At 43.0% G+C, this 25,856-nt stretch overlaps 3 protein-coding genes across 5 annotated transcripts in view; 2 read left to right on the forward strand and 1 right to left on the reverse strand.

Annotated features, from left to right (window-relative positions):
* Nucleotides 1-24: 24 nt before the first annotated feature.
* LOC135713718 (uncharacterized) lies at nt 25-17,922 on the reverse strand. The gene is made up of 5 exons (XM_065236939.1): nt 17,709-17,922; nt 793-1,652; nt 629-730; nt 364-566; nt 25-299 (listed from the first exon to the last, which is right to left on the reverse strand). Exons 1-5 carry the CDS (start codon nt 17,871-17,873, stop codon nt 130-132), a joined length of 1,500 nt encoding a protein of 499 aa, XP_065093011.1. The 5' UTR covers nt 17,874-17,922; the 3' UTR covers nt 25-129.
* A 50-nt stretch (nt 17,923-17,972) lies between these two features.
* Nucleotides 17,973-19,373, forward strand: LOC135713745 (uncharacterized). Its single transcript, XM_065236976.1, has 4 exons — nt 17,973-18,530; nt 18,589-18,701; nt 18,763-18,856; nt 18,915-19,373. The coding sequence occupies exons 1-4, from the start codon at nt 18,249-18,251 to the stop codon at nt 19,032-19,034; spliced, it is 609 nt and encodes a 202-aa protein (XP_065093048.1). The 5' UTR covers nt 17,973-18,248; the 3' UTR covers nt 19,035-19,373.
* A 4,707-nt stretch (nt 19,374-24,080) lies between these two features.
* Nucleotides 24,081-25,856, forward strand: part of LOC135713729 (glycerol-3-phosphate dehydrogenase [NAD(+)], cytoplasmic-like) — a 39,248-nt gene continuing 37,472 nt past the window's right edge. For 2 of the 3 annotated variants that reach the window (XM_065236951.1, XM_065236950.1), the window contains exon 1: nt 24,081-24,477. In XM_065236951.1, coding sequence (XP_065093023.1) covers nt 24,434-24,477 — 44 coding nt within the window. In that variant the 5' untranslated portion in view covers nt 24,081-24,433. The remainder of the gene's footprint in view (nt 24,478-25,856) is intronic. The other variant, XM_065236952.1, reaches the window with a different exon arrangement.

The raw sequence follows: 25,856 nt of genomic DNA on the forward strand, positions 1-25,856 counted from the left end.
ATAACAATAAGTTGGTATTTGATTGTACATAACTAATAGTATTTAATAATAAATATCAACAACTTTTATAAGAAAACTTAGAACGCATCTTAAGAACTTAAGAATGCAAAGTTAAATTATTGAGATGGCTTACTTCTCTTTGGCGTTGGCATCGGAGCTGGCTGATGGGGCTGTAGGTTTCACTTGCAGCATTTCCGTTAAACTCGGACCTTTGCGACCGTAGGGATCGTCGGGCAGGAAGAATGCATCCATCGCCCACGTATAGCCAGCTACTCGAGTTTCGATGATCTTTTTCCACGCTGAAAAAAAAAACAGGTGAAATCCGTTTCCGGTGCTAGTAGGAAGTGAGCAGATGATACTAACAATCATTTATCGCCAGAAGGTCCCGGAAGTTGTCGTTGGAAATGATCACTCCGTCAAACTTTTCTGCCACGGATATGATCAACCGATCGTCGTACGAGGATGACTTCTGACCGGGGAGGTTTTTACTCGGTGCTAGCAGGATATCGCCTTTTTTGTACAGTTCTTCCAGCAGCTTTTGATCGGTGGATTTTTCCTTTTTCAGTCTAAAAGATGACGGGCGGGATGTTATTCTGAATAAAATTTCCAGTTCGGTTCGCTGACATACCTGAATTGTGGCACAACAGCCTTGACCTCATGGCCCATCTTTTTGAAATATTGTATGCAAATGTCCAATCCTTTGACTGAGAATGCCTGTCCAAAAGTATGCCTATTGATTTGAAATAAATAAGTTAATGAACCTTCCCTATTAGAATTGGGTATTATACTCACGCAAACGCTACATTGTTTCCATCGATTACCACGAACCGTTTCTTCATGCCACTACTTTCCCCTGCCTCCGCTAAGTTTTCATCAGATTTGTCTTGTGGGCTCTCTGCTGCCGTTTGCTCCTTCTTCTTCTTCTCCAAGCCCTTGAATATTTTCTTCCTCGGAGATCGTTTGGATTTGCCCCTAGCACCAACTCCCTCTAGATCGAACCAAACCGGGATGAAATCCAGCGGCTCTGTCTCCTTGCGTGATTCTTCTCGATCTAAATCAATTACCTCCGAACAAAATATAACCGACTGATCTTCGATTTGCTTCGGTTTCGGCACAGTCGAATTCTCACAATCCACCACATCGTCATCATCTTCATCATCAAAAATAGGAATTTCTTCATTGTTTAAATTTTTGTTCAAAGCATCACCTTTCTCCTTCTTATCCTCATCGTCCCCGTCATCATCCGTAATCTCACCGTCTTCGAGTATGCTCTCCTCGACAACCATCACGCTCGGATCTTCCGACTTCGGTGCGCCTGAGCCCTTGGCATAGCGAGGAACTTCCTTATCGTTGAACCCACCGGTCGTGTCGACGTAAAACAGTGGATGCTGTTGTTGGAAAGTGGCGACGTCGTCTTCGGAATCGATCACAATCGTATCACCGCTGTTTGCGGGTTTCAATGGTCGTTTGGTGTTTCGTCGCCTTCGGGGAGACGGTCTTGGCCTGGACGGAGCGAGGGACGATGACGATGCCACCGTGCCGGGCGCTGGAGGAGGAGGAATCGGCGGATATAGGATCATTTTCCGCACCGGAGACCTTTGGAATTTCTCGTGTATTTTCTTGTCCAGCTTCATTCGTTCGCGGAGCAGATTCTATCGGGGAAGTAGACAGTGTAGGGTGGAAATGAAATGATGATCGTTTGAAGAAGTATACTAGGCTACTTTGGACTATAGGTAAACGTAATTAACTTGAGTGTTTACGTCTGCGTCAATCCCTTTACTTATTATTAGCTTATAACGTCAACCGAGCAAAGTCCAGCATCAAAATGACAGCATATCGCAATCAAATTTTAATATCAACACAAACTGAAATCATAATTTTACGCAATTGACAAATTTGATAACAAATTTTGTTTTTATTTCTAGACCAACAATTGAAATAGGCGGAACCAAATGTAAACAATGGCTTTAAACGCAAATTCCTCGAGAATCAAAGCACATCCAAGCAATCTAACATCATCATCTGATAGAGCAAACTTCCTTTATCGAATGGCATTGTTAGTTTGCGTGAGAGTGTTTTGATTATCGATAATTTTGTGTTTAGTCATCATTTACGTTTGGTTGTTCCGCCTATTTCAATTGTTGGTCTACACTAAAAAAAAAGTTTTCATATAGTTTCCATTGGGAACGTACATGATATTTTTCCAATTACAAAATTAATGACTTTTAACTGAAATTCACATAATATTCATAATATCACATGAACTCCATGTGATAAATCACATAAACTTCATTGGACACATAAGGTTCAAGTGATTTGCTGGTGGGAATCCCAATTATGAGAACACATGAAAGTTATGTGAAATTCTAATGGATATTTTCTGTAGTTTCGAAGTGTAAAAAGACTCGGCACTGTTATTGAACAGCGTTTTATTCCTTTTAGGATCGCTTCAAACTAGAAATTTATGTTAGGGTTGGTTTAGCAATGTAGGTTTAGGTTTATAGGTTACCACTTACAAATCAGTGGTCCTTCCTTCATAGGCCTTTTCACTGGCTGTCCAATTTAGTTTTAGTCGCAGTTTTAGTGTTAGCCTAGGTTTAAATTCACACTGTACATTTAGGATTATTTACCGTACGCAACAATAGGAAACTAGAATAAGAAACGAACTATTTAGGCACTAGGGGAAACAGCCCTATTGCTGCGGTACGTTAGCAGCGTTAGAAGCCTATTGTTGTGTATGGAGGTCTCCATACACAACAATAGGCTTCTAACGCTGCTAACGTACCGCAATAATAGGGCTGTTTCCCCTAGTTCAAGAAAAATACTTTTCACCCGGGTGATTTTTCGTCTGCGTGACTCAAAGGATGACGTCTTTTTTTAGGTGACGTTTATATTGGAATGGCCATAGATCGTGGGAATAAAACACTTGTGTATCCTACGATGTACAAAACTATAAGAGAGTGAATGTTCTTTATTACCGAGCTTATATAGAGGTTACTATGGTAACATGGAGCAAATTTAAAATTATCATGGCATGGCTGCGTTTACTGGTTGTCGTCATCTCCCACACTCCTCTTCGACGGAAGTACACCAGCAGCTTCACGGAAACCCTTGAGTTTAACGGATTGCAACGGCTTCGTCATCATATCCGCAACCATCGCATCAGTCGGACAGTAACGAATATCGATCTCTCCATTCTGTTGCAGCTCTCGAACGAAATGGAATTTCGTCTCAATGTGTTTCGAACGGCGGCTAATGGTTGATGAATTTGATTGTTTGATCACCCCTTGGTTATCCTCGAACACAACCACTGACGATGACAGCTTCACGTCGAAGTCGTTAAGAATTCTCCGGACCCAACGAAACTCTTGACAACACTCGGCTAGCGCAACGTACTCTGCTTCGGTGCTGCTGAGCGTGACGCAAGTTTGCTTTTTGGAACTCCAGCTTACATATCCACCAGCGAAACGGAACAAGAAACCAGACGTTGATTTCCGGTCACTCGAGTCACCGGCCCAATCAGCGTCGACGAAGATTTTTAGCGATGAACCATCCACGCCCAAAACCAGCTCGTCGTTTAACGTTTGCTTGAGGTATCGCAATACCCGCTTCGCTTCCAGCCAGTCAGCTTGAGTCGGACAACTGGTCCTTCTTCCCAGTATCGATACAGCAGCCGAAATATCTGGACGCGTATTAACGGCCACGTACAATAAACCGCCAATTAAGCTTGCATATTGGTGATTATTTGGCAATTTATCCGCTTCATCCTCCTCCTTAGATTGTGTGTGGCCGGGGCTAAGTGGAAACTTAGAAGGTTTAGCATCAGTCATTCCGAAACGTTCCAGCAGTTTTCGGATGTATGTTGATTGATTCAGGCTCACTCCTCCAGCTGATCGATTCACCTCGATGCCAAGAAAGTGCCTGATATCACCCAGCGACGTCACTTCGAAATGCCGGTTCAGCTCTCGAATTATCTGCTCATACTCTTCTTCTTCTTCACAGGCAACAACCAGGTCGTCCACGTACACCACCAAGTACGTACACTTTTTTCCATCGCGACGAATGTAGAGGCACGAGTCATTTTTGGACTGCTCGAACCCGATCGTCTTCAAAACAGCTTCGAATGTTTGATTCCAAACGCGGGCAGCCTGCTTGAATCCGTACAGGCTTTTACGCAGTAGGCAAACCTTGCCATCGCCCTTCTCGTTCGACCCAGATGGCGGACCTATGTACACGGTTTCCTCGAGAATCCCGTGCAGGTACGCTGTTTTCACGTCGGCGTGTTTCACAACCATCTTCCTCTGGCTAGCGACCGACAGCATAACACGAAAGGTAACCTGTTTCACTACAGGAGCGAACACCTCGTCGAAGTCGGTTCCGTACTTCTGCGTGAACCCCTGTGCTACCAATCGAGCTTTGTAGCGCACAACGTCACCTTTTTCGTCCTGCTTGCGCTTGAATATCCATTTAGAACCAATTAGTTTTCGGTCTCGAGGGAGGTCCGTCAGCTCCCATGTGCGGTTTGCACGGAGCGATTGCAGCTCCTCCTCAATAGCTGCCTTCCACAGCGCGCTTTCGGGACTGTTGATAGCTTCTTCGAACGTTCTAGGGTCAGGTGGAAGATTTTTCACCAGACTACTCGTTTCCCGGTACCGCAGAGGTGGTACTCCTTTCGTGGTGCGTTCCGATCTGCGTGCCGGAGTAACTGGCTCATATGAAGTTTCACCCAATGATTCTTCACCGGATTCGTATTCCGAGTTCGTATCGGAAACGTCATCCTGTTCGTCATCGTCTTGCTCGAGTTCCGGTTGGATATCATGCTGAAGCGGTGACTCGATCTCGATAACATCGATTGGCTTGTTCGAGTGCTTGTGTGCTTTTTCTCCCTCCAGAAAACGTGCGTCTCTGCTATACACCACCTTGTCATTCGTGGTATCGATGAAACGATATGCCTTGTGGTGACCAGAGTATCCCACCAACGTCATCTTCACAGCTTTCGGCTCCAGTTTGGATCTTTTCTGCGACGGAATGTGTACGTAAGCTTCCCAGACAACCAGAAGTCGTACAACAATGTACATATAGTATCGTAAATTGCTACAGTTTAAATCAAAATCGCATTTAAAAATGGCATACCTCGCATTATGTTTAAATTAAATCGTATGGATTGCAAATTTCCGACTTATATGCGATGACTCTTTTTTCCGTCGTACTGTATCACAAATTAAATCGGATTACATCGTAAGACTTTTCAAAATGAATCAACTCCTTTAAAATTAAATTAAAATATGCACGTATATGGCCTCCACTTTTGTACGTATAAGGCATTTCTTTGCATTCTATACGAATTGTTTGTTTGTATATATGTTTGTATATCACGAAAACAACTTTGAATATACGTGCATTCTGGTTGTCTGGGTTGGCTGCCGAATACTCGCAGATGGTTGAGATTCGGTTTCTTGCCATACCACGCCTCGTGCGGTGTCTTGTCGGTTGATCTGGTTGGCAGCAGGTTTTGCAGGTAAGCAGCGGTGGTGACCGCCTCAGCCCAGAAACGGTATCCCATGTCTCCGTCCAGTAGCATACAGCGTCCCATTTCCACCAAGCTTCTATTTTTCCGCTCTGCAACGCCGTTTTGCTGTGGCGTGTAGGCGGTCGTGAACTGGGGTGAAATTCCTTTCGAAAAATAGAATCGTCCGAGGTGTTTGGATGTATACTTCCCTCCTTGGTCGGACCTGATTGCGGTTGGATACCTGCCGAAACGTGTATGTACTACGTAAGCTTGGATCTTTTCGGCGGCTTCGAACTTGTGCTTCAAGATGAAAATCACAGTGAATCGACTGTAATCGTCTATCATCACCATGAAATAACGAGCTCCTCCTGGAGTTACGGTGTTCATCGGGCCACAGATGTCGGTGTGAATCAAGTCAAGCACCTTCGTTGACTGCGGACCAGATTGTTTCGGAAACGGTAACCTTGCCATTTTCCCTTCCAAGCAGCATTCGCACGTTACGCTGATGCCACAATTGCGTATGCAAACGCCGGTCGCAAGCCCCTCGCGTACCAGCCGTTGTATCGCTTCAATGTCACGGTGCCCAAACTTGCGGTGCCAGTCATGAAAGCAGTTTTTCGTGTGTTTTATCGCGGCGGTTTTCAGGTCGTGATGGCACACATTTAGTTGGTACAGGCCACCACACTTGGCAGCAACAGCTGCTATTCGGTTGTTGTGCTCGATGACGCATTTTCTTGCGTCGAATTTTACCAACGCACCCTTGTCGGTCAATTGTCCCACAGAAACGAGATTTGTATCGAGTTCTGGAACGAGGAGCACATCTGATAAGATTATTTCTTGTTTCTTACCTTCATTGTCTTTGCAGAAAAGATTGCCGGATCCTTTTCCAGCGACGTCGGCCACGCGACCATCGGCGAGCGTGACGGACATTCCCAAGATTGGCTTTAGTTCTTTGAAAAAAGCTTCGACACTACACATGTGACTCGATGCACCCGAGTCGATGATCCAATTCTTCGTCGAACGATTCACAGTAGGCCTTGAATTTGCTGCAAACGCGAATGGTGACACCGCGTCGTTCTCCATGGCAACACGCGCTTTGGGTTTCGGTTGCCTAGCAACATCCTTCTGCTTCGCTTCATTTTTCTTGCTGGTCGAACGGCAATCTTTTTTCATGTGCCCTGGCTTCTGGCACTGGTGACACACGATTATCTTGGAACTAGCGTCGACACGCAATATCGACTCACCTCAACCGGATCTCTCGCTTCGTTTTAGGGCTTCATCCAGCAACTTTCGCTTCACGATGTTCATTGTCAATTCTTCTTCGGGACGACTCTCCAACGCGGTCGTCAGCGTTTCGAATGACGCTGGCAGGCTTCGAAGAATGAGCACAACGTCAGTGTGGCTCCCAATTCCAGCCCCGCATTGGTCAATCGTTGGAACAAATCCTCCATCTCGTGCAAATGGCGCTCCATGTCTTCACTATCCGATTAGGTGAGGTTGCAGATCCGTTTCAAAATCGAAACTTTCGATGTCAGGGAGGTTTTCTGGTGATGGTCCCTGAGTGTCTCCCAAATCTGCTTGGCTGTGGTACACTTACGGATCAGCGACTGCTGCGTGATTCCGACGAACAGTGAAATCGTTCCTTGCGTCTTGGCGTCCCTGTTTGTCCATGCCTCGGTACGAGGTGCTGGCGCGTCGGTGGTAACGAATTTCCACAGCTCTTCGCGCATCAGCAGACTTTTCAGCTGGAAACTCCAACTCTCGTAGTTCTCGCTACCGAGCCTCTCGATGCCGAACTTGTCCATTTCGTCGGTGACCGGCAAATCCAATTGCAGCGCGTCCTCGAACAAAATTAATTTTTGTTTTTTTGCCGGTACTTCACTCGCGACAGTAACCGAAACGAAAAAACCACTTATTTTTCTCTAATTAAACTTCCGAAAGGCCCATAACCTATTGGAATGGCCATAGATCGTGGGAATAAAACACTTGTGAATCCTACGATGTACAAAACTATAAGAGAGTGAATGTTTTTTTTATTACCGAGCTTATATAGAGGTTACTATGGTAACATGGAACAAATTCAAAATTATCATGGCATGCTGCTTTTACTGGTTGTCGTCATCTCCCACAGTTTATGCTGCCGGTTGCATCGCACATAGACTGGCGGTTTGCTAGAAACAGTTGATTGGTCCGGTTGCCAGTTCGCCGGATGCGTTAGCGAGTGCCCCTGTGGCAACATCCTCCCCCGGGTGCGGTTCACTGGACTCCATGACCGCACTGCTATTCCTAACGCCGAGAACCGCTAACTTCAATACCGGTCGACGAAGATCTCCTCTAGTTGTCTTGATCATAGCTTGGCGAACGTGGCCGTGCCCTGATCGATTCGATCAAGATGCCCCGCACCCAGCCGTTCCGCTTGCCTTCGTCTGCTATCATCACCAGGTCACCCACTTCCACACGTCGAGCTTCGTCGAACCAGTTAGTCTGCTTCCGAATCCCCGGCAGGTACTCTTTCAGCCAGCGTTGCCAGAACCGGTTGAGTTGTCACTGGATGCGGTCCCATGAGTCCCGAGAAGCCCGCTGTTGAACTTCGATACCCACGCTTGGCTGCTTTACCCCATTCGAGCTCCCGAGTAGGAAGTGGTTCGACGTAAGAGCGTCTGATTCCGCGGAATCAAGTGGTATGTACGTAAGTGGTCTGGTGTTTACAATGCCCTCTGCCTCCACGATCAAGGTCTGCAGCTCTTCATCGTTGAGTTTTCCTTCGCGGTACGCATCCCCTATCGCCGTCTTCACTGAACGGACGAGTGGCTCCCATGCACCGCCCATGTGCGAAGCGCTTGGCGGAATGAAGGTCCACTTCGTGTTGGCACTGGTGAACGTTGCTGATACTCCTTCGTTGATCTGCTCACGAAGCTGTCGTTCAGCCCCGTGGAAGTTCGTAGCGTTGGCACTGAAAATCTCTACCGGCGATCCTCGGCGGCAGACAAACCGTCGGAAGCAGCAAATGCCACTTCGAGGTGAACAGCAATTGAAGAGCGCATTCAACCTTTTCACATTCGAGAGGCCCTGCTTGACTAACAATGGGTCGAAGTAGTCCACTCCTAAGTAACTGAATGAACGGTCGTGTGCTGGTTGCAGTGGTGCCATCGGAAGAATAGTCGGGAGCGCCTTACGAATTTTGCAGAATTGGCAGCTTCGTCCGATCTGCTTTACCACCGATCGCAGTTTCGGTATGATCAACAGCTCTGCCTATAATCGCATATCAGTCCCATATGGATTTTCTTCAATTTGAAGATAGTAACTCTATCCACTATCAATTAGCACCTACTTTCACATTACGTGATAAAACTACGGACTTTGATCATGAAAAATGTGAAAACAACATCAAGTCAGTTTGTCCCATCAAGCAAAGTAATCGCATATCAGTCCCATCCTGAAATTCAATCGTCCAGAGGTCTAGTTACATTTCTGTTTTTTGAATCACCATATTTTTCGTTAATATAACAATACATGCAAGCTTTATTGCAACTGATTTTAACTTGACAAAATTGTCGATTAATTTACTATGATTGTTTTAATATTTACATGGAAATTGCACTTCTTAACTTCAACTGCCATTTTCTCAATGCCTACTTTTTCCATATGGGACTGATATGGGGTTATAGACAGAGCTGGTGGACTTCGTTCACTACCGTTTCGGAGTTTGCATGACGGTAGAACCGATGATAGCGTACGACCAGAAGTTCCGTGCATCGATGCTTTATTGGCAGGATTACTGGAAAGCGCACCCTGTGATGGATATCCTTCGCCGCTGCAATCCGGCTGTTTTGACGCATCAAACCCCGTTCATCCATCATTGGCATCAGTTTGTAAACGATGCTCGATCTGTCAATCGATTCCTTCTTGTCCTCCGGTAGTACTTGATTATTTTTCAGCGTCGTTAACTCATCCGCAAAGGTTTCTCTTTGGATCTGCTTCAGGGCTTCATTTTCGGCATCATCCAGCTCATGTTGAGTTAATCTTGGTCGCGTTGAAAATGAGTCGTAGCACGTAAGCCATACTACGCTGCAACCTCTCTCATTTAGAGAACCGCTAGTAGGCGATCACAGGTTCCCAAGTTACGTGAAAGAGTACTGACGATCGAACTTCTTCGGCCGTATCCACGACTAGATCCGTAGAATTCGGCCATTCATGTTCCGGGAAGCATAAGAACTCCGGTCCGTTAAACCACTTGCTGTCGCTACTGAAGTAGGGTCCACTTCCCCACTTTGTTGCCTCATCTGCTGCGTTAGACTCCGACGGAACCCATCTCCACTCATCGACTGTTATATTTTCGAGAATTTCGCCGACCCGGTTGGTCACGAACGGTCGATAGTTTGTCGGATCTGCGCGGATCCACGAAAGCGCGACGGAGGTGTCCGTTCACAGGATTGTCTTCTGATGGTAATCGAGTGGTGTGCTTGCACGAACTTCATCATTCTTGTTCCCAGGAGACATCCTTGAAGTTCCAGCTTCGGTATAGTCATTGGCTTGAGTGGTGCTACTTTCGCCTTCGCAGCGATCAGTGTGCACTGGGGTGTGCCGTCAGCGGTGATTGTCCTCAGGTACAGCGCACAGGAATACGCAAGCGGACTGGCATCTACGAAGACATGAAGTTCAGTAACTTCATCGCGAACGTTCGCGATGTACGAAAACATCTTGATCCACCTGCACCAGTCTCCATACTGATTTCCACCGACTTCTTCATCCCATCCGGTTCCAGCGCGCCACAAGTCCTGCACTAGAATCTTGCCGTGGATGAGTAGCACCTATCTCTTCGTTGGGATTCTGTCATTTTCCAGGAGAGATTGAACTTCATCGCTCATTCGAGTGCTGAACGATAGTTCGTCCGTTAGTGGTTTCCACAACATCCCGAGCACACATTCAGTAGTGGTGCTCGTAGTTATCAAGCTTTTACTGGTAGCTGCTTGAATCTCCCAAGGTGCTCCAGAACACCCTCGCTGTTCGAGATCAAGCTCCTTAATTCGAACCCACCGTTCCGGAAAATCTGACGTACTTCCTCAGAAATACGAAGAGCTTCTTCTTCCGACTCAAAGCTATCGAGGTAATCGTCCACGTACGTGCTCTGCAGTATTCCTTCCGCAGCTCTGGGATATCGAACACTGTGCTGCCGAGCGTTCGTATTCTTCACGAATTGTGCCTCAATTTTGATATTTAAACCGTTCAAACAACTAAATCGACAGTAACCTGAGTAATCACCGACACCGACACCGACATCACAACATCAAATTTAGCTTTCAATTTAATCTCAGACCTTGCTCGGTTAGGAAGTTAATAATATTCTGAAGGGGTGATCAATTTTGACCAAATAATGAGCTAAAAATATGATGCATCTGTGGTGATCGGACACGGAATAAAGAACGATTAGTTACGAAATACTTAAAATCTTTATTTTTACTTTCAATAAAAAAACAACCACGTTCGCGCGTTGATAGCTGCGTAGCAAAGATTGACAGCTTGAGTTCTTTTTCTTCGACGACGACCCGATGGAAGCCAGGCTGACCAGTGTTGCCGGGCGATGCCACAGGCCCCCTCCAGTTACACCAAAAATCTTACGCGATGTCCAGATTGTGTAACTTTCGTACGATGATCATCTTGAGGATATTTCTGCAAATCCGGATTACAAGTGAAAGCCGCTTTAATTCGGTCGACTGAAATGCGCTGCTGTATTCCAGAAATAAGTACGTCGAAGAACTTATCATCTCGTCTTATTACCTTGAATGGACCTTCATAAGGATGCTGCAACGGTCGCTTCACAGAATCCACTCGTACAAATACATGTGTACATGTTTTCAAATTGGCGTTGACAAAAACTTGTCGTTCTCCATGACGTTTAGTATCGTGCGGTTTTATATTGTCGAACGTACGGTGAAGCATTTGGGCAAACTCCGATCGGTCGATATCTCCAGGTGCAAACTGAAAGAATCACCAGGAATCCGTAAAGCCTGACCGTAAACCATATCCGCAACCGAGCACTGCAGGTCGTCCCTAAATGTCACCCTTAGTCCCAGAAGAATCATTGGAAGTTCGTCGTACAAATTCTTAGAGTTTACACACATTATCGATGCTTTCAATGTTCGGTGAAAACGTTCTACGATGCCGTTCGCTTGTGGGTGATAGGCATTCGTACGAATATGGTGAACACCTAATATTCGCGTTAACTCCCGAAAGAGATCGGACTCAAATTGCCGTCCCTGGTCGGTTGTCAGGTTTTCTGGGACTCCAAATCTTGCTATCCATGTTTAGTACAGTGCTTGAGCCACAGATGCTGCAGTCATATCGACAAGTAGAACCGCTTCGGGCCATCTGGTAAAACGGTCAATCATGGTCAGTAGGTAGCGGTATCCTTGTGACGGCGGCAAAGGACCAACCAGATCAATATGAAGGTGTTGGAAACGAGCCTTCGGTAGGTCAAATTTTCCCAACGGAGAGACGGTATGTCGATACACCTTCGACCGTTGGCAGTCGACGTAGTGTTTGACAAACTCATTTATTTCACGGTTCATAGCTGGCCAAACGAATCGCTCGGAGATTAACTTCCTGCTGCCTCGTGCTCCTGGGTGAGAAATTCCGTGTAGGCATTCCATGATGGTTCTCCGTTGAGTACTTGGAACGAAAGGTCGTGGTTTTCCGGTCGAGACGTCACAGTAGATCGGTTGAGAACAACCACTCATCCGTTTTGTTTCAAATTTCAGTGAAGTAGATTTGGATTGCATCAACTGCTGAAGCTCCGCGTCGTTTTTCTGCTTTCGTCCGATTTCTTCATAGTCCACCGAAGTAGGCGCTAGTATACTCTCCACACGAGACAATGCATCGGCGACGTAATTTTCACTTACACTGACATGTTGTATATCCGTAGTAAATTCCGAGATGAAACGTAGGTATCGTTCTTCATGCGGTAGCCGAGAGCTGGAATCGGTTGTTAGCGCGTATGTTAGTGGGCGATGGTCAGTGAAGATCGTGAAGTTGCGTCCTTCAAGGAAGTGCCGAAAATATTTCACAGACATTTTCATCGCAGTCAGTTCACGGCCAAAAGTAGAGTATTTCGTTTGGGACATCGAAAATTTTTCGGAATAAAATCCGAGTGGTTCCCAATTCTGACCATTTAGCTGCTGCAAGACAGCCCCCGCAGCAATATTTGAGGCATCGATCATCAGAGCTAATGGTTTCGACGAGTCAGGATAGTGAAGCAGTGCTGTCTCCGCTAATGATTTTTTACAACGCTCGAAGCTTGATGAAGCTGCATCTGTCCACTGTAGTTTACGTATGTCGTTTTTCCTGTTCCCGGGAATAAGCTTCTGCAACTCAGCTTGGATGTTGGATGCATGACGAACGAAGCGTTTGTAGCCGTTGGCGAGTGCCAGAAAGCGACGGAGTTCCTTGACTGTTGTCGGTTTCTCGTAGTCCATAATGGCTTGGACGCGTGACGGGAGCGGCCGCACTCCATCACTGCTGATCAGGTATCCTAAAAATTCCACTTCCTTTTGGGTAAACACGCTCTTACCCAATTTTAGAACGAGTCCATGCTGGCGTAGGCGGTCAAACACTATGCGTAGATGCTCCTGGTGTTGAGCAAGGGATTCAGAAGCGATGAATATGTCATCTATAAAGACAAAAACGAAATCAAGATCACCAAAGATTCGGTTCATGTAGCGCTGGAACGTCTGACTTGCGTTACATAACCCAAATTGCATGCGGGTGAACTCAAACAAGCCAAACGATGTGATGACCGCCGTTTTGGGAATGTCTGCTTCCTCCACCGCAACCTGATGATACGCTCGCTCCAGATCAAGAGTTGTGAAAACGGACTTACCGTGAAGCGAATGCAGCAAATCGTGGATGTGCGGTACCGGATAACGGTCAGGTGTAGTGATATGATTTAAGCGACGGTTGTCACCAACGAAACGCCATTTCCCGTTCTTTTTCAGCACACAATGCAAAGGACTTGCCCAACTGCTACTCGATGGTTTGCATATTCCTAGGTCACACATAAGGCGAAACTCTTCCTTAGCAGCTTTAACTTTGTCCGGATGCATTCGTCGAACTTTAGACGCCACGGGTGGTCCACGAGTAACTATGTGATGGGTTACGTCACACTGCGTGACAGAACGAAGCGTCGATGGCAGAGTTATTTCCCGGTACTCCATTAACAAATCGTGGAACGGATGATCGGCACCAACAAGTGTTACACTGTGCAGAGCAGCAGTCATCATACCTCCAGAAGACTTCAATCCTGTCTGGCCATCTATCAGTTTTTGGTTTGTCAAATCGACGAGTATGCCGAAGTGCGCCAAAAAATCAGCACCGATTATTGGCATCGTCACTTCAGCAACGAGGAAATTCCAGGTGAATCTTCGTCTCAATCCTAGGTCAACAGGAATAAATTTCGTTCCAAATGTCCGAATTCTACTTCCGTTGGCTGCGTGGAGCTGTTGTATAACGGTACCGTTCAATCGATCTCTCCTGGAGGCAGGCAATATTGTGACGTCCGATCCAGTGTCGATTAGAAAGCGTGTATTGTTCGTCCTGTCAAAAATTACCATTCGGCGACTTTCCGACACTCCGGCCACCACCGCCGATGATGGTGGGGAGGATGCTAGTTTTTTGAGCTCCATGAACACGGTTCTCGGCACCGCTGAGCATCGTTTCCATATTTCCTATGGTACCAGCACAGTCCGGATCGTGATGACGAACGAGAACCACTTCGGTTTCGCGAAAACGAACGGCCTCGCTCAGGGTTGGGAGCCTTCAGGCGTCGGATTTCCGCTGTGAGAAGTTCGATTTGCTCTGCTAGCTTCCTTTCACCACTGTTGCTGTACGTTGGTTCGTTGTGCACCATGGCAACTGCGGAGGACTGACCGTTGGAGGCGTCGGTGATCTTGTCTGCCATTTCAGCCAACTTCTCGATGGTACCATCGTGACATGTGAGAATTGGTCGAATGTTTGCCGGGAGGCGTTGAATGAAAATCATTTTGAGCAGATTGTTATCCACGCCCAAACCCGTCGACAACTCTCTCATCTTTGCTAACAGATGCGTTGGGCGCATATCGCCAAGATCGTGGGCCCCCAGCAGCTGTTCGAAGCGGCTTTCAGCAGACAGGGCGAAGCGAGCAATTAGGCGATCTTTCACTGTTTTGTATTTATTTTCCGCTGGAGGAGCAGCTACCAAATCGGCTATGTGACATATAACCGATTGATCCACTTTGGCCACGATGCTGCTGCGTTGCTCCCGTTATCGTCCGGTATTTTGAGGTTAGTTTCGGCTTTGAGATCGAATATCGGCGAATAACCGTGAAATCGGACCGAAACTTTTAGATTCGCGACGTCGCGGGTCACCAATGTGGTGATCGGACACGGAATAAAGAACGATTAGTTACGAAATACTTAAAATCTTAATTTTTACTTTCAATAGAAAAACAACCACGTTCGCACGTTGATAGCTGCGTAGCAGATTGACAGCTTGAGTTCTTTTTCTTCGACGACGACCCGATGGAAGCCAGGCTGACCAGTGTTGCCGGGCGATGCCACACATCCTTATACACAATATGAAAGTTTAATGCCGCGGACACACTTGGATGACAAACTATGAGCATAAGCATTATTTGTATAATAAATTATAAGCAAATTCATGGCCACACTTGTATAGTTTGTGTACAGTTGTTGTATAGTGATCATAATTATTATAAAAATAAATGCTCATGCTCATAGTACGTCATACAAGTGTATCCGCGGCATAAGGTCTTCATTTGCCACACTGATGATGATAAGTAAAAGAATTGACCTAACCATCATGTTACCTTGCTACGAAAATTGCAAAATATATAATACCGTAGAACCCCATTAGATTGAATAGCTAAAATGAAAATTAAATGGCGCTCATTTAGAATTTGTTTAACTGGTACAGGTGCGTAAAGCCATTGGGTAAATTCTAAAAGAGCGTGGTTTAAATACCATTTTAGCTATTCAAACTAGCGACGTTCCACGGTAGTAGGAGTGGACGGGGCAAGATCGCCACCCGGGGCAAGACGAGCACCATTAAGGTTTACATTTGTTATCTTATGTTTTTAGAAATTGCTCATACACTGATAGGCAAAATAAAGTGCCCACCCCATCATTTTTTGAATTTCTCTCATTTATTTGGTTCAAATTAAAGTAAATACACTGTAGTATTTTTTATATCTTATTCTTTATATTCTTTTTAAGTTTCACTTATAGAATACCAGATAAAAAGAAGAGACTGACTCGAAGAAAAAAAAATCAAAATGGGTGTAAAAAAGAACAGTGACAAAAAAAAGTGCCCACTGCATTTTAACTCCAGAAAACATAAAATAAAGTAAAAGAATACCAGCCTAATAGTTAATGTGTCCTCCTTTGGCCTTCAGGACCAGCTGCAGGCGCTTCGGCATGCTCTCCACTAGATTCTTCAGGTGCTGTGGATCTAGTTCTTCCCAGGCGCGCTCCAGGGCTTCAAAATAGTTATTTTTATTGGTAACACCAGTTTTGTCAACCCTGGCATCGAGAATCGCCCACAAATTCTCGATGGGGTTGAGGTCCGGGCTTTGTGGAGGCCATTCCAGTGGTTTAATTCGACATGACCGGAAGAAAGACTTAGTCTTCTTGGCAGTATGCTTCGGATCGTTGTCCTGCTGGAATACGAATTTCTCCTCAAGGCCCGTCTGGATCAGCGAAACTTCCAGATTTTCCCGCAGGATGTCGATGTAGGAATCTGCCGTCATTATCCCGTCGATTTTCACCAGGCTTCCCACTCCACCCCACGAAAAGCACCCCCAGACCATCACATTTCCTCCTCCATGCTTCACCGTGCCTTGTATGTGGCGCTCCTGAAGCTCCTCACCCGATCTACACCACACACGAACCCGTCGCTTCCGGTTGAACAGTTCGAATTTTGATTCGTCCGTCCAGAGAACCGTTTTCCAGAACTCTAGGGGCTTATCAGCATGCTCCTTAGCAAACTTAAGCCGTTTGACTTTGTTTGCCTTGCTGATAAATGGGCGCTTCCGAGCAACTTTGCTGTTCAACCCCTGTGCTACGAGACGGCGACGAACAGTTCGACTGGAAACTGTTAGCTGAAGAGCCTCCTGGATCTCGCGGACAGTTACCTTCGGATTCTTCTTCACTTCACGCATGATCTTGGTGTCCGTTCTCGCATCCGTTTTGCGCATCCTGCCTCTGCCAGGGCGATCCACCACTGATCCGAACGATTTCATTTTCTGCAGAATTTTCCCGACCGCTGTTTTGCTGATATTGTACTTCCTAGCGACAGACCGGTGCGATTCACCGTTTTGCACATCACGAACAACCAATTTTCGGATACACACGGGAATTGCTTTCGAAATCACTACGTCCTCCATTTTTTTCAACTGATTCAAATGCGATCACGTGTACAAATGCACCAGTTCCACCCGTTTGCTTCAATACATGTCAAACTTTCAAAACAAAAACAATCGAGGGGTTTTCCGATGGAAACTTATCGAAAACATACCGATTTTTGAAGTGGGCACTTTTTTTTGTCACTGTTTTCTTTTTCAATCCAAATTGATTTTCTTTTACTTCAAGTAAAACTTTATATTTTCAGTATTCCATAGGTGTAACTTTAAAAGAATAATAAAGGTAAGACATCGAAACAGACTACGGTGTGTTTATTTGAATTTGAACCAAATAAATGAGAGAAATTTCAAAAATGATGGGGTGGGCACTTTATTTTGCCTATCAGTGTACGTACCTTTGAACAATGATCCTAAGATGCAACGTTCCAAAAATGATTAAGAAATATTCAATAACTATCAAGAACCTCATAAAAATATCCCGACCGAGAAAATACTATTGTGAATAAACATTCAATTAATTCTTTAATCTACATCATTTGGTTCAACAAATTTCAACGTGTCCAAAGTAGTATCCCACGACCGTATCTCAAAATTGAACGTTCTTAAATGTCCTTAAATTTTAGAAAAAAAAAAACAGTTGTGCGAGCACAATTTAAAGAGATAGATTCCTGAATGTTTGGCATCTAATTAACCTAAACCTAGTAGCATTTTTTATAAATTTAAAACAAAAGTTCACCCATCAGAGTAAAATGAAATAACACCAGTAATTAACCTGTTCTGAAACTTACCATCCTCCTAAGCTCTTTGGCTTTCACACGCATCTTCCTTTTCCGCTCGCTGATCGGTCCAATTTCCTGCAGTTTCGGTTTCGTCAGCCTCGAGGTGCGTCCGGCCATCTTCCGAGGCGTTTTCAGCGCATTACCGCTTCGCCTAGGTTTCTTATTACGTGCCATTCCTGTCGTGATTCAGCTGTAAAAATAAAATAAATTAAAACTACTATCGAAAATGTGCTTTAAACTGAATGCGATACATGCTCTATGGACGACCCCCCACCACACGGAATGTCATTATCAGTGGCAGTGGCATTGGCAACGATCCTCCACCAAACTCTTGTGCGAAAAGAGAGCAAAATAAGGTACGTGCTGGCTCGCATTGCGCATGTGTCCTTGACACCCTTCAGAATCCTGACGGCTAGTTTGGTTGTGATTACACATCCATCCCTTCTTCGAGTGTCTTTTGTTCCAGCTGAAGAAAGATTCATCATCCTAGTTTGCAGTGTTAGTCATTATTTGAAAAACCTATTCAGTTCAGATTAGCTCCTCGAGAAAATGGATCCCATTTGGCAAAACATTACGACCGCACTGGAAGTCCCATCGGAAGTGGCGGACAAGTGGCTGGCAAAGCTGAAACAGCAATACTCTCTACCAAACAGGCATTATCACAATGAAGAGCAAATGCTCCGTCGGAAGGTCGAACATCTCTCCGGCTCCAGTGTATGCCTCCAGCTGGCGCTACTTTTTCAGTATTACAACTTCGATGCAGGGAAGGATTGCGTCCAGGAGAACTGTGACGCTCTGAAGGAGTTCCTGGCCGAGGCCAAAATAGACAATGTAAGTGTTGACTGGATGCTACGTGGGACGATCGATAATCTGGTGTTTACTGTTGCAGAAAGCTCTGGAGAACAATACCCTGAGACTGCTGGGAGACGTTTCGGTGGAAAGTTCTGATTTGCCGGACGACGATGTTTCCTACTTTCAGGATTTGGATCTTTTGATATTAGGGTAATTTGTAATGATCGCTTCTACATAGCAAATACGTACTTACATATGCTAACATTTAAAGGTATTCCGCGGAAGACTACAAGCTGTACACTGAGCAACTCCGAAAGGAGTATCCCTCGAAGGAAACAAGTTCCTATGCAAAAATGAGGTTGAAGGTAATCCGAGGTACTGCCGTAAATTGATGCAAAATTATAATCACATTCAATTTTGCAGATCCTTCAAACTTTCAACCGAATTCCCTTCATTTACGCTACAAAGGAGTTTGGGGATAAATTCGAAAAAACTGCCAGGGATAACATTGGGAAGGAAATCAAGGAATTGGAAAGCCAATAGGAAAGTGAAATGATAATTATTCTAATTGTTGTACGGAAATAAATAATTCACCATGTTTGAATGAGTATGTAAACAGAATATAACCTGAATAAACCTTCAGAGCCAACCGACCTTCGCATTGTTTTGCTTTTATGATTCGATAGCTACGTACTTGCTATGGCTTACCTTGGAAAAGAAGACTTCGGAATTATGAACTCCTGTCTAGAGCAACAGATTGTTTATCCAATTTTAAATGTTTAGAAAAATCAGTCGAATGAATAAATTGATAGTATTTCACGCCAAAATACGACGAATAATCGCGTCCACATGCACAAAATAAAAACTGCTATCACTCACAACATGAAGAGACCCGAAGAGCAAATTATGATGCTGCTGTCAAAAATTTGTTGAACGGAGTTTTTGTTTTGCTCACGCTTTCTCCATTTTAAAGCGCGAATACAGTACAGGGTGGCACACTGATCCAAATTCATTAAGCTGTTCACATCTCTTTTCCATTAGGTTCTGCAGCGTGACGTCACAAATGAACTCAGTGTTAATTAGGTTCTGCAGCGTGACGTCACAAATGAACTCAGTGTTAATAGACTGAACCTTTTTGACAGTTCAGTGGTACTGTTTACTAGAGTCGGTGTATAATGAGTCACGCCAAGAGTGAAGCCAAGTCTACCTATTGAACTGTCAAACCGGCTACCTATCGTGCAAAGTAAATAAACATTACGATGCTATGAAAGGTCCACGAAAGGTATTGCAATAAAATATAAAATATAATCAAAGAAATGAGCATAAACACGCAGTGAGCGTTAAATTGTCATGGGATACGCTCGGTATTGATTAGTAATGTGAATTTCTACAATTTTTTGTTAAGATAATTTGACAAAATCACTGATATAATGATTTACTACAGCCGCAATATTTTTTCTCTCGCTAGAAGTCATTTGAAGTTGTTGTAGAAGTCCTCTGTTGCCAAGTGAAAAGAATGAGAATCTTTCGAAAACCGTGATGCGAGTTCAACTGTTTTTCTCTTGGCGTGACTCATTATACACCGACTCTACTGTTTACAAGCACTTAGTCGTTTTTTCGAAAAAAAAAATTCTAAAATTTCCTAATTTTAACTTGAAAATTGTCGAGGAACAGCGCATTGCAAGGATGTTGCTCGTGAACATTGCAGAAATGTGGTTTACATCTCACTGCAGTCTGAAAAATTATCGAGAAAATCCACCCAAGAAAAAATCGGCTAAGTCCACGTAAACAGTACCACTAAACTGTCATCAGATTGAGGTTAACCCCGACGGTGCAAAACCTAATTGTCAAAAAACTTGTCACCTTCGAATAGTAGAATCCACACACTTAGTTTTTTTTTTTTTTGCCGAGATTGGCACCACCGAGCAGCTCGGCAATCTATTTTTACTGAGATCTCAGCAAAATTAATGTTTTTTAGCCGTTTGTTAACTGAATCTCAGCAAATTTTTCACTGAGATCCAGCAAAATAGATTGCCGAGCTGCTCGGTGGTGCCCATCTCGGCAAAAAATCTAAGTCTGAGGTGAAATTTATGCGTCACTAGTGGAGGGAAATAGCAACCAGTGGAAACTAACGATTTTAAATTGGCTCACTACTTGACTAGCCTATTGATCCCAAGTACATCTATAAGCAAGTTTCAATGCTACTATTTAACAGTGATTGATAAAATTGGACCACCAACAAAGATTTTTTTAAAGTCCTTTATGTTGATTACTTTTATTATGTTCTGGACGAGTCTGGACTAGAAGAAACAATTTGGAGAAATTATATTATATCAAATTGATGGCATTAAGACGTCTTCAGGCTCTACAAATTGGTCATGAGCCCAGGAATTTTTCTTTAACTTGTGGAAACTTCGTAAAACTTCAAATAGAAGTTCAGGGAAGATCGTAGAAATTAAGAAAACTTGGTAGATATTCTGGGAAATTCATAGACCTTCAGAAAAATTCGTAGAAAAAAGGAACTTCGAAAAGTTCTGAAAACTGTGTAGAAGTAGAGAATTCATTTAAATTTGAGGAGCTTCGTAAGTTAAAGGAACATTATTTTATTTTAGGGAAGCTCATTATTGATCGGGAACCTCTACATAATTTCAGTTTTTTTTTAGCCTCATGGACTTGAAATAGTTGTGGAAATTCAACAGCAAAGTTTGTAGAAGATTTTCGAATTTCGTAGCATTTTGAGGAACTGCGTAAAATTTCATATAAGTGTAAGGAATTTTGTAAAAGTTCAGGGAATTTTTTAAAAGATTTAAAAATAGTTCAATAAACTTCTAAGAACTTCAGGGATCTGCGCCTCTGTTTAGGGAACTTTGTTGCAGTTTTTCAGAGATCTTACTCGAAAAAAACTCCATGAACTTCTTGAAGGTTTTTGGAACTTCGCTAAATTCAAGGTGTTCAAGAATATTTGTAGATGTCTTAGGTGTCTTTCCAGAAGTACAAAGATGTTCAGAGATCTTTGTAGAATTTAAAGAAATGGAAAAAAAGGAATATGGAATAAATTCAGGGAACTTCGTAGAAGTTGAGGAAATTTTGTAAAACCTAAGTTTTGTAGATGTTCAGGAAACGGTACATAAGTTACAGGATATTCTATCAAACATCCTTCCTAGACATCAGGAAATATTCGAAACCACATAGTCCAAAATATTAGTAAAGTTCACTAGATATTTGGTAGGTTGTAGGTTGATCAGGAAGTATTCAAAAGTTTTCCAGCTAATGGAATCAGCTGGAATCTTAAATGATGAATCTTGATTTTTTTTGGCCATATTTGTACATTCTCTATAAGGAATACCAGTGCCTTGATGTTTTAACTATATTGTCACAAATTTGCACTCTAGCAGCTAAATTCCGGACAGAAATGTCAATTTCTGCCTCAATTTCTGCATATACCTAATATCGAGGGGGAAGACAGTGAGAAATTAAGAGCAATCCAGTGTAACTCTGAGGAACTCTTTTGCTCTCTGATGAACGATTTTATTAACTCGATTATTTCACAGTGCAGTCCAAGGAACGTTAGTTTTTTTCAGCCGGTGATCTATGCCGTAAAATACACTCAATTCATCGGAGAACCTATTAGCAAAACAAACATCACGCAATAACGTTGCTATTTTGATACAAAATATATGGGGTTAGGGGCTAGGGTAAAATATATGGGCCTCACAGGACTCATCATCAAGTACATGTCCCCACCGGAGCTGGTAGCCGGAAGGGAATATCAATTCGCTTGCTCTAAGCATCTGGATGCCCAGTACTATGGTAGCAAGATCCTGGTCAATTTCAGTATCATTGCATAGAGAAATGTGCCCTGCAGAAAGCCATCAGAGTGATTTAAGAAAATAGCCAAAACTCCAATGAACTGGTAGAAATCGAGATTATTTCCTTATTTAAATTTGCATCCATTTATTTTCTTCATTTATTGTTTTCGTTTCGTTATCGAACTGACATTTGCATGGTCAGATTCCAAAACTATATGCCCTACTAATTTTGTTTTCGTCACAAATTAGATCAGATCCCAGAGCAAACCAGAGTAACTCTGAGCAACTCTGAGTAAAAGATGTACTCAAATGAAAGCCGTCTTCCCCTCGCCTAATATGTATAAATTTTTTTCTTTTCGAATATCCTTCTTTATTAGTTACAAAATCTTGAAAATATATGGGTTTGGGATCACAAAATTATTTTTATTTTAACATTAACAATGTTAAAGATTGTGTATCTGCAGCATATGCATGTACGTAATTTGTGGATATGTTAGTTATTTCAACGCTTTTTAACAATTCTTGACATTTCTTATTTTTAAATAATTTATTGTTAAAGCATTGTTATCGATGCGTAGAAATATTTCTGATCGATTGGTGATAAAATTATTGAAATTGGTCCAGGAACAGCTGAGTTAATAACGTTCAAAATCTTTCATAATCTCGTTACATGTTCCATTTTCAGTTTTCACAAAGTGTACCCCCATATAGAAATCACCGACGTAGTCCTACGTCGAAAAATTGTGCATCCTGAACATTTTCCTACGTCCTAAATGTATAAAATTTTATTCTGTGTGCACTTTACCTTGTAACAGCCAGAATTTTATAAAATTTTAAAATTCAAACTCCTAGAATTTAATTTTGGTTCCTATGTCTGAGATTTGACTGCTCAACAAAAAAATCTAGTTACAAAATTCATGAAATTACCTTACCCTGAGAATTTTCTTAAGTTTGAGATGCTTACATTTACAAGATCCGGACTGTGATTTTATTGCAAAAAACATAAATAAAAGATCATTGCTTGTTCAAAGGTCCCAATCGTTGTTATGGAATAAATATAATAAAATTTATTGTTTCACCATTAAAATAATAGTAAGCTTCAATGTCATATTATTGGTCACAGAAAAAAATGTACCCAAAAATAAGTTACCTTGGACACAGTTTGAGTGAGTTTTTAATAACCCGTAGTTTTGCAAAAGTAAAAAAGTGCAGCAGGCCCCCTTCGGCCCCCTCCAGATAAATTTTCTAGCTACGCCAATGGTTGTTTAATATATCGTTGTACGATGTACATCGATTTTGTGAACAAAATTACATCCATTGATGTAATATTGTATCTGCTTTTTGCTATTACATCATTATTTCCTACATCAGCTTGTACCCCGTTCACATTACAGCCTATATCACGTAATATAGGCTGTCTTGCAATGAGCACTTATACATAGGATTTCCAGTGAAAACTAGATGTATCAGTGCTCATTGCAAGGTAGCGTATATCACGTGATATACGCTGTAATGAGAACGGGGTATTGAATTACATTTGTCGATATTACATTTTTTTTGCTGTGCATAGAATGTACTATTTACGGACGTTTTTATTCGGGTGAGCACGACACGTCTCGCATCTTCTGACTTGGTCAAAGCATTCATTTTAGGCGAGTTCATTTCCGATTTGTCTCTCCGCAGAGAGAACTGTCATCATATATTCTGTTTTGCGATTCTCTTTCGCTCCCGACATTCATTCGAGTTTTGTGTCGGGTGATTTGCGACGGAAGGTCCACTTTTCAGAAGCAGCAGTTCTTTGCAATCGCTCGTGCGCTTCGGAAGTTTAGTTCCTTGTTCCAGAGAGGAAACTCATCAGAGATCTTGTGCTTTTGTGGTGCAGTTCAAGTTGCACATTATCACATACCCGTTCGGTCCGTGCCATATTTAAAGATAGAAGCTGTGTTGTTTTCGGTCGCGCGCCACACGAACGACGGTAGCAAAGTTATATAAAGGTTGAACGGATTGCCTTTTATTTTTGTGTCCGCGAATTTTCAAGAGTGATTGTCGTGCAGTTCCATTTCGGAGTTTGCCAGCGGAAGTAGCGTCCCTGTATTCTTTTGTTGTCTCCCTTGATTCTTCATTGTCGTTATCATGGCTGATAAGGTGCGCGTCTGCATTGTCGGATCCGGAAACTGGTGAGTACTGCCTGCATGGATTCGGCTCCATTATTTGGGAAGTCCTTTGAATCGAAGGGATTCTAGCGTGATAATGCGTATTTTTTCCACACACAGCATTTGCATAGGGTTAGCTTTTTCAGGATATTGTTACGTAAACCCTTCATAGAGCTAATGGAAAAGGCGAAAACAAAAGCACAATAAATTTACACTACTGCTTTGTGATAGGTGGTCGATAGATAAAAGAATTTTACAATAATAACCTCAAAATGAAAGAATAATGGAGCATCAGTAGGTCATTGGATGTTAGTGGCCCGCAAAGATAGACTCAACGCTACAAACAAAGTAAAAAATGGATAAAACGCGACCGCGAAAAAAGTGTTTGTTTACATCACACTGTAGCGAATCGCCAGAAAGTGTGTGAAGAAAAGCAAAAATTGTGTAAAAATATAAATATTGGCCTAAAATCTTGTCAGGTTAGCTAACGATACAAGTGAGCCAAGGATCGTCTTCGTTGTCGTTACGTTATATTGCTCGATCCCGCAGCGAGGAGAATTTGTTCGCTGAGATGCATGGAAGACAATAATTGCCCACCTGTATAGGAACTCTAATTTGCCCTTGAAAGTAGGAACGGTCCTCTATGGCGACTGGGAAATGACGGATAACGAGAAATTGTAAAGAGGTGAAGATAATTGCTTTAGATCATTCCATTCTTCTCAAACTGTTTGAAACCCATACTTGCTGAAAAGATCTCAAATCTTTTGTTCGGGTGCCTTTTAAATGTTAAGCAAGGTTTGAGTAGCTTATATAATGTGTGAACAATACACTTCCTTACAACTGATTTCTATTTGTGCTGTGCAATGAAAGTGCTCCTTATTTTATAAATCAATTCACTTTCCGGCATGGTAAATGTAGTTAGAAATAATATGAATTATAGAATCCCTGTAAGCTCTTACTCATCGCTAGAGAATAAATATATATATTTTTAGATAAAATTTAGAGTTGCATAATGGTGTCAATCCTATCTTACAATAAATTTATCTTTAACATTGATGAACTACTGTTAGGGACTGTCCATAACCAAGTGGACAGTTTTTGAGTGGTTTCAGACCGGTACTTGGGCACTTTCAGTGGTGCAAAGGGACAACGTGAAAGTCTTCCATGCCATTTTTTTTAAACTTGTGATCGTGGGTACTCGCCAACAGACACACCTTTCCACGAAGTATGTAGACTAGTGATGAATCGAAACATCACGCATCACGCTTGTGATGGACAATATTTAGCGTGATCGTTTTGCAGATCGTTTAATAACTAAAGAAGGCCGAATACCAGCTAAAAATAACATGTATAACATAATGGCTTTACTGAACGTTTTTTGTGCGCTTATGAATTTCTTAGCA

This window comes from Ochlerotatus camptorhynchus, unplaced genomic scaffold, assembly GCF_037179485.1.
Source record: "Ochlerotatus camptorhynchus isolate MF236.1 unplaced genomic scaffold, CSIRO-AGI_Acam_v1.1 ptg000577l, whole genome shotgun sequence".
NCBI classification, from domain to species: Eukaryota; Metazoa; Arthropoda; class Insecta; order Diptera; family Culicidae; genus Ochlerotatus; species Ochlerotatus camptorhynchus.

Coding starts and splice junctions, on each gene's coding strand:
- LOC135713745 (XM_065236976.1), top strand. CDS start 18,249: ATGGATCCCATTTGGCAAAACATTACGACCGCACTGGAAGTCCCATCG. Junction 18,531..18,588: donor CCGAGGCCAAAATAGACAAT/GTAAGTGTTGAC, acceptor TTACTGTTGCAG/AAAGCTCTGGAGAACAATAC. Junction 18,702..18,762: donor TTGGATCTTTTGATATTAGG/GTAATTTGTAAT, acceptor TAACATTTAAAG/GTATTCCGCGGAAGACTACA.
- LOC135713718 (XM_065236939.1), bottom strand. CDS start 17,873: ATGGCACGTAATAAGAAACCTAGGCGAAGCGGTAATGCGCTGAAAACG. Junction 1,653..17,708: donor CCAAAGAGCTTAGGAGGATG/GTAAGTTTCAGA, acceptor CTTCCCCGATAG/AATCTGCTCCGCGAACGAAT. Junction 567..628: donor GCTGTTGTGCCACAATTCAG/GTATGTCAGCGA, acceptor GTCATCTTTTAG/ACTGAAAAAGGAAAAATCCA.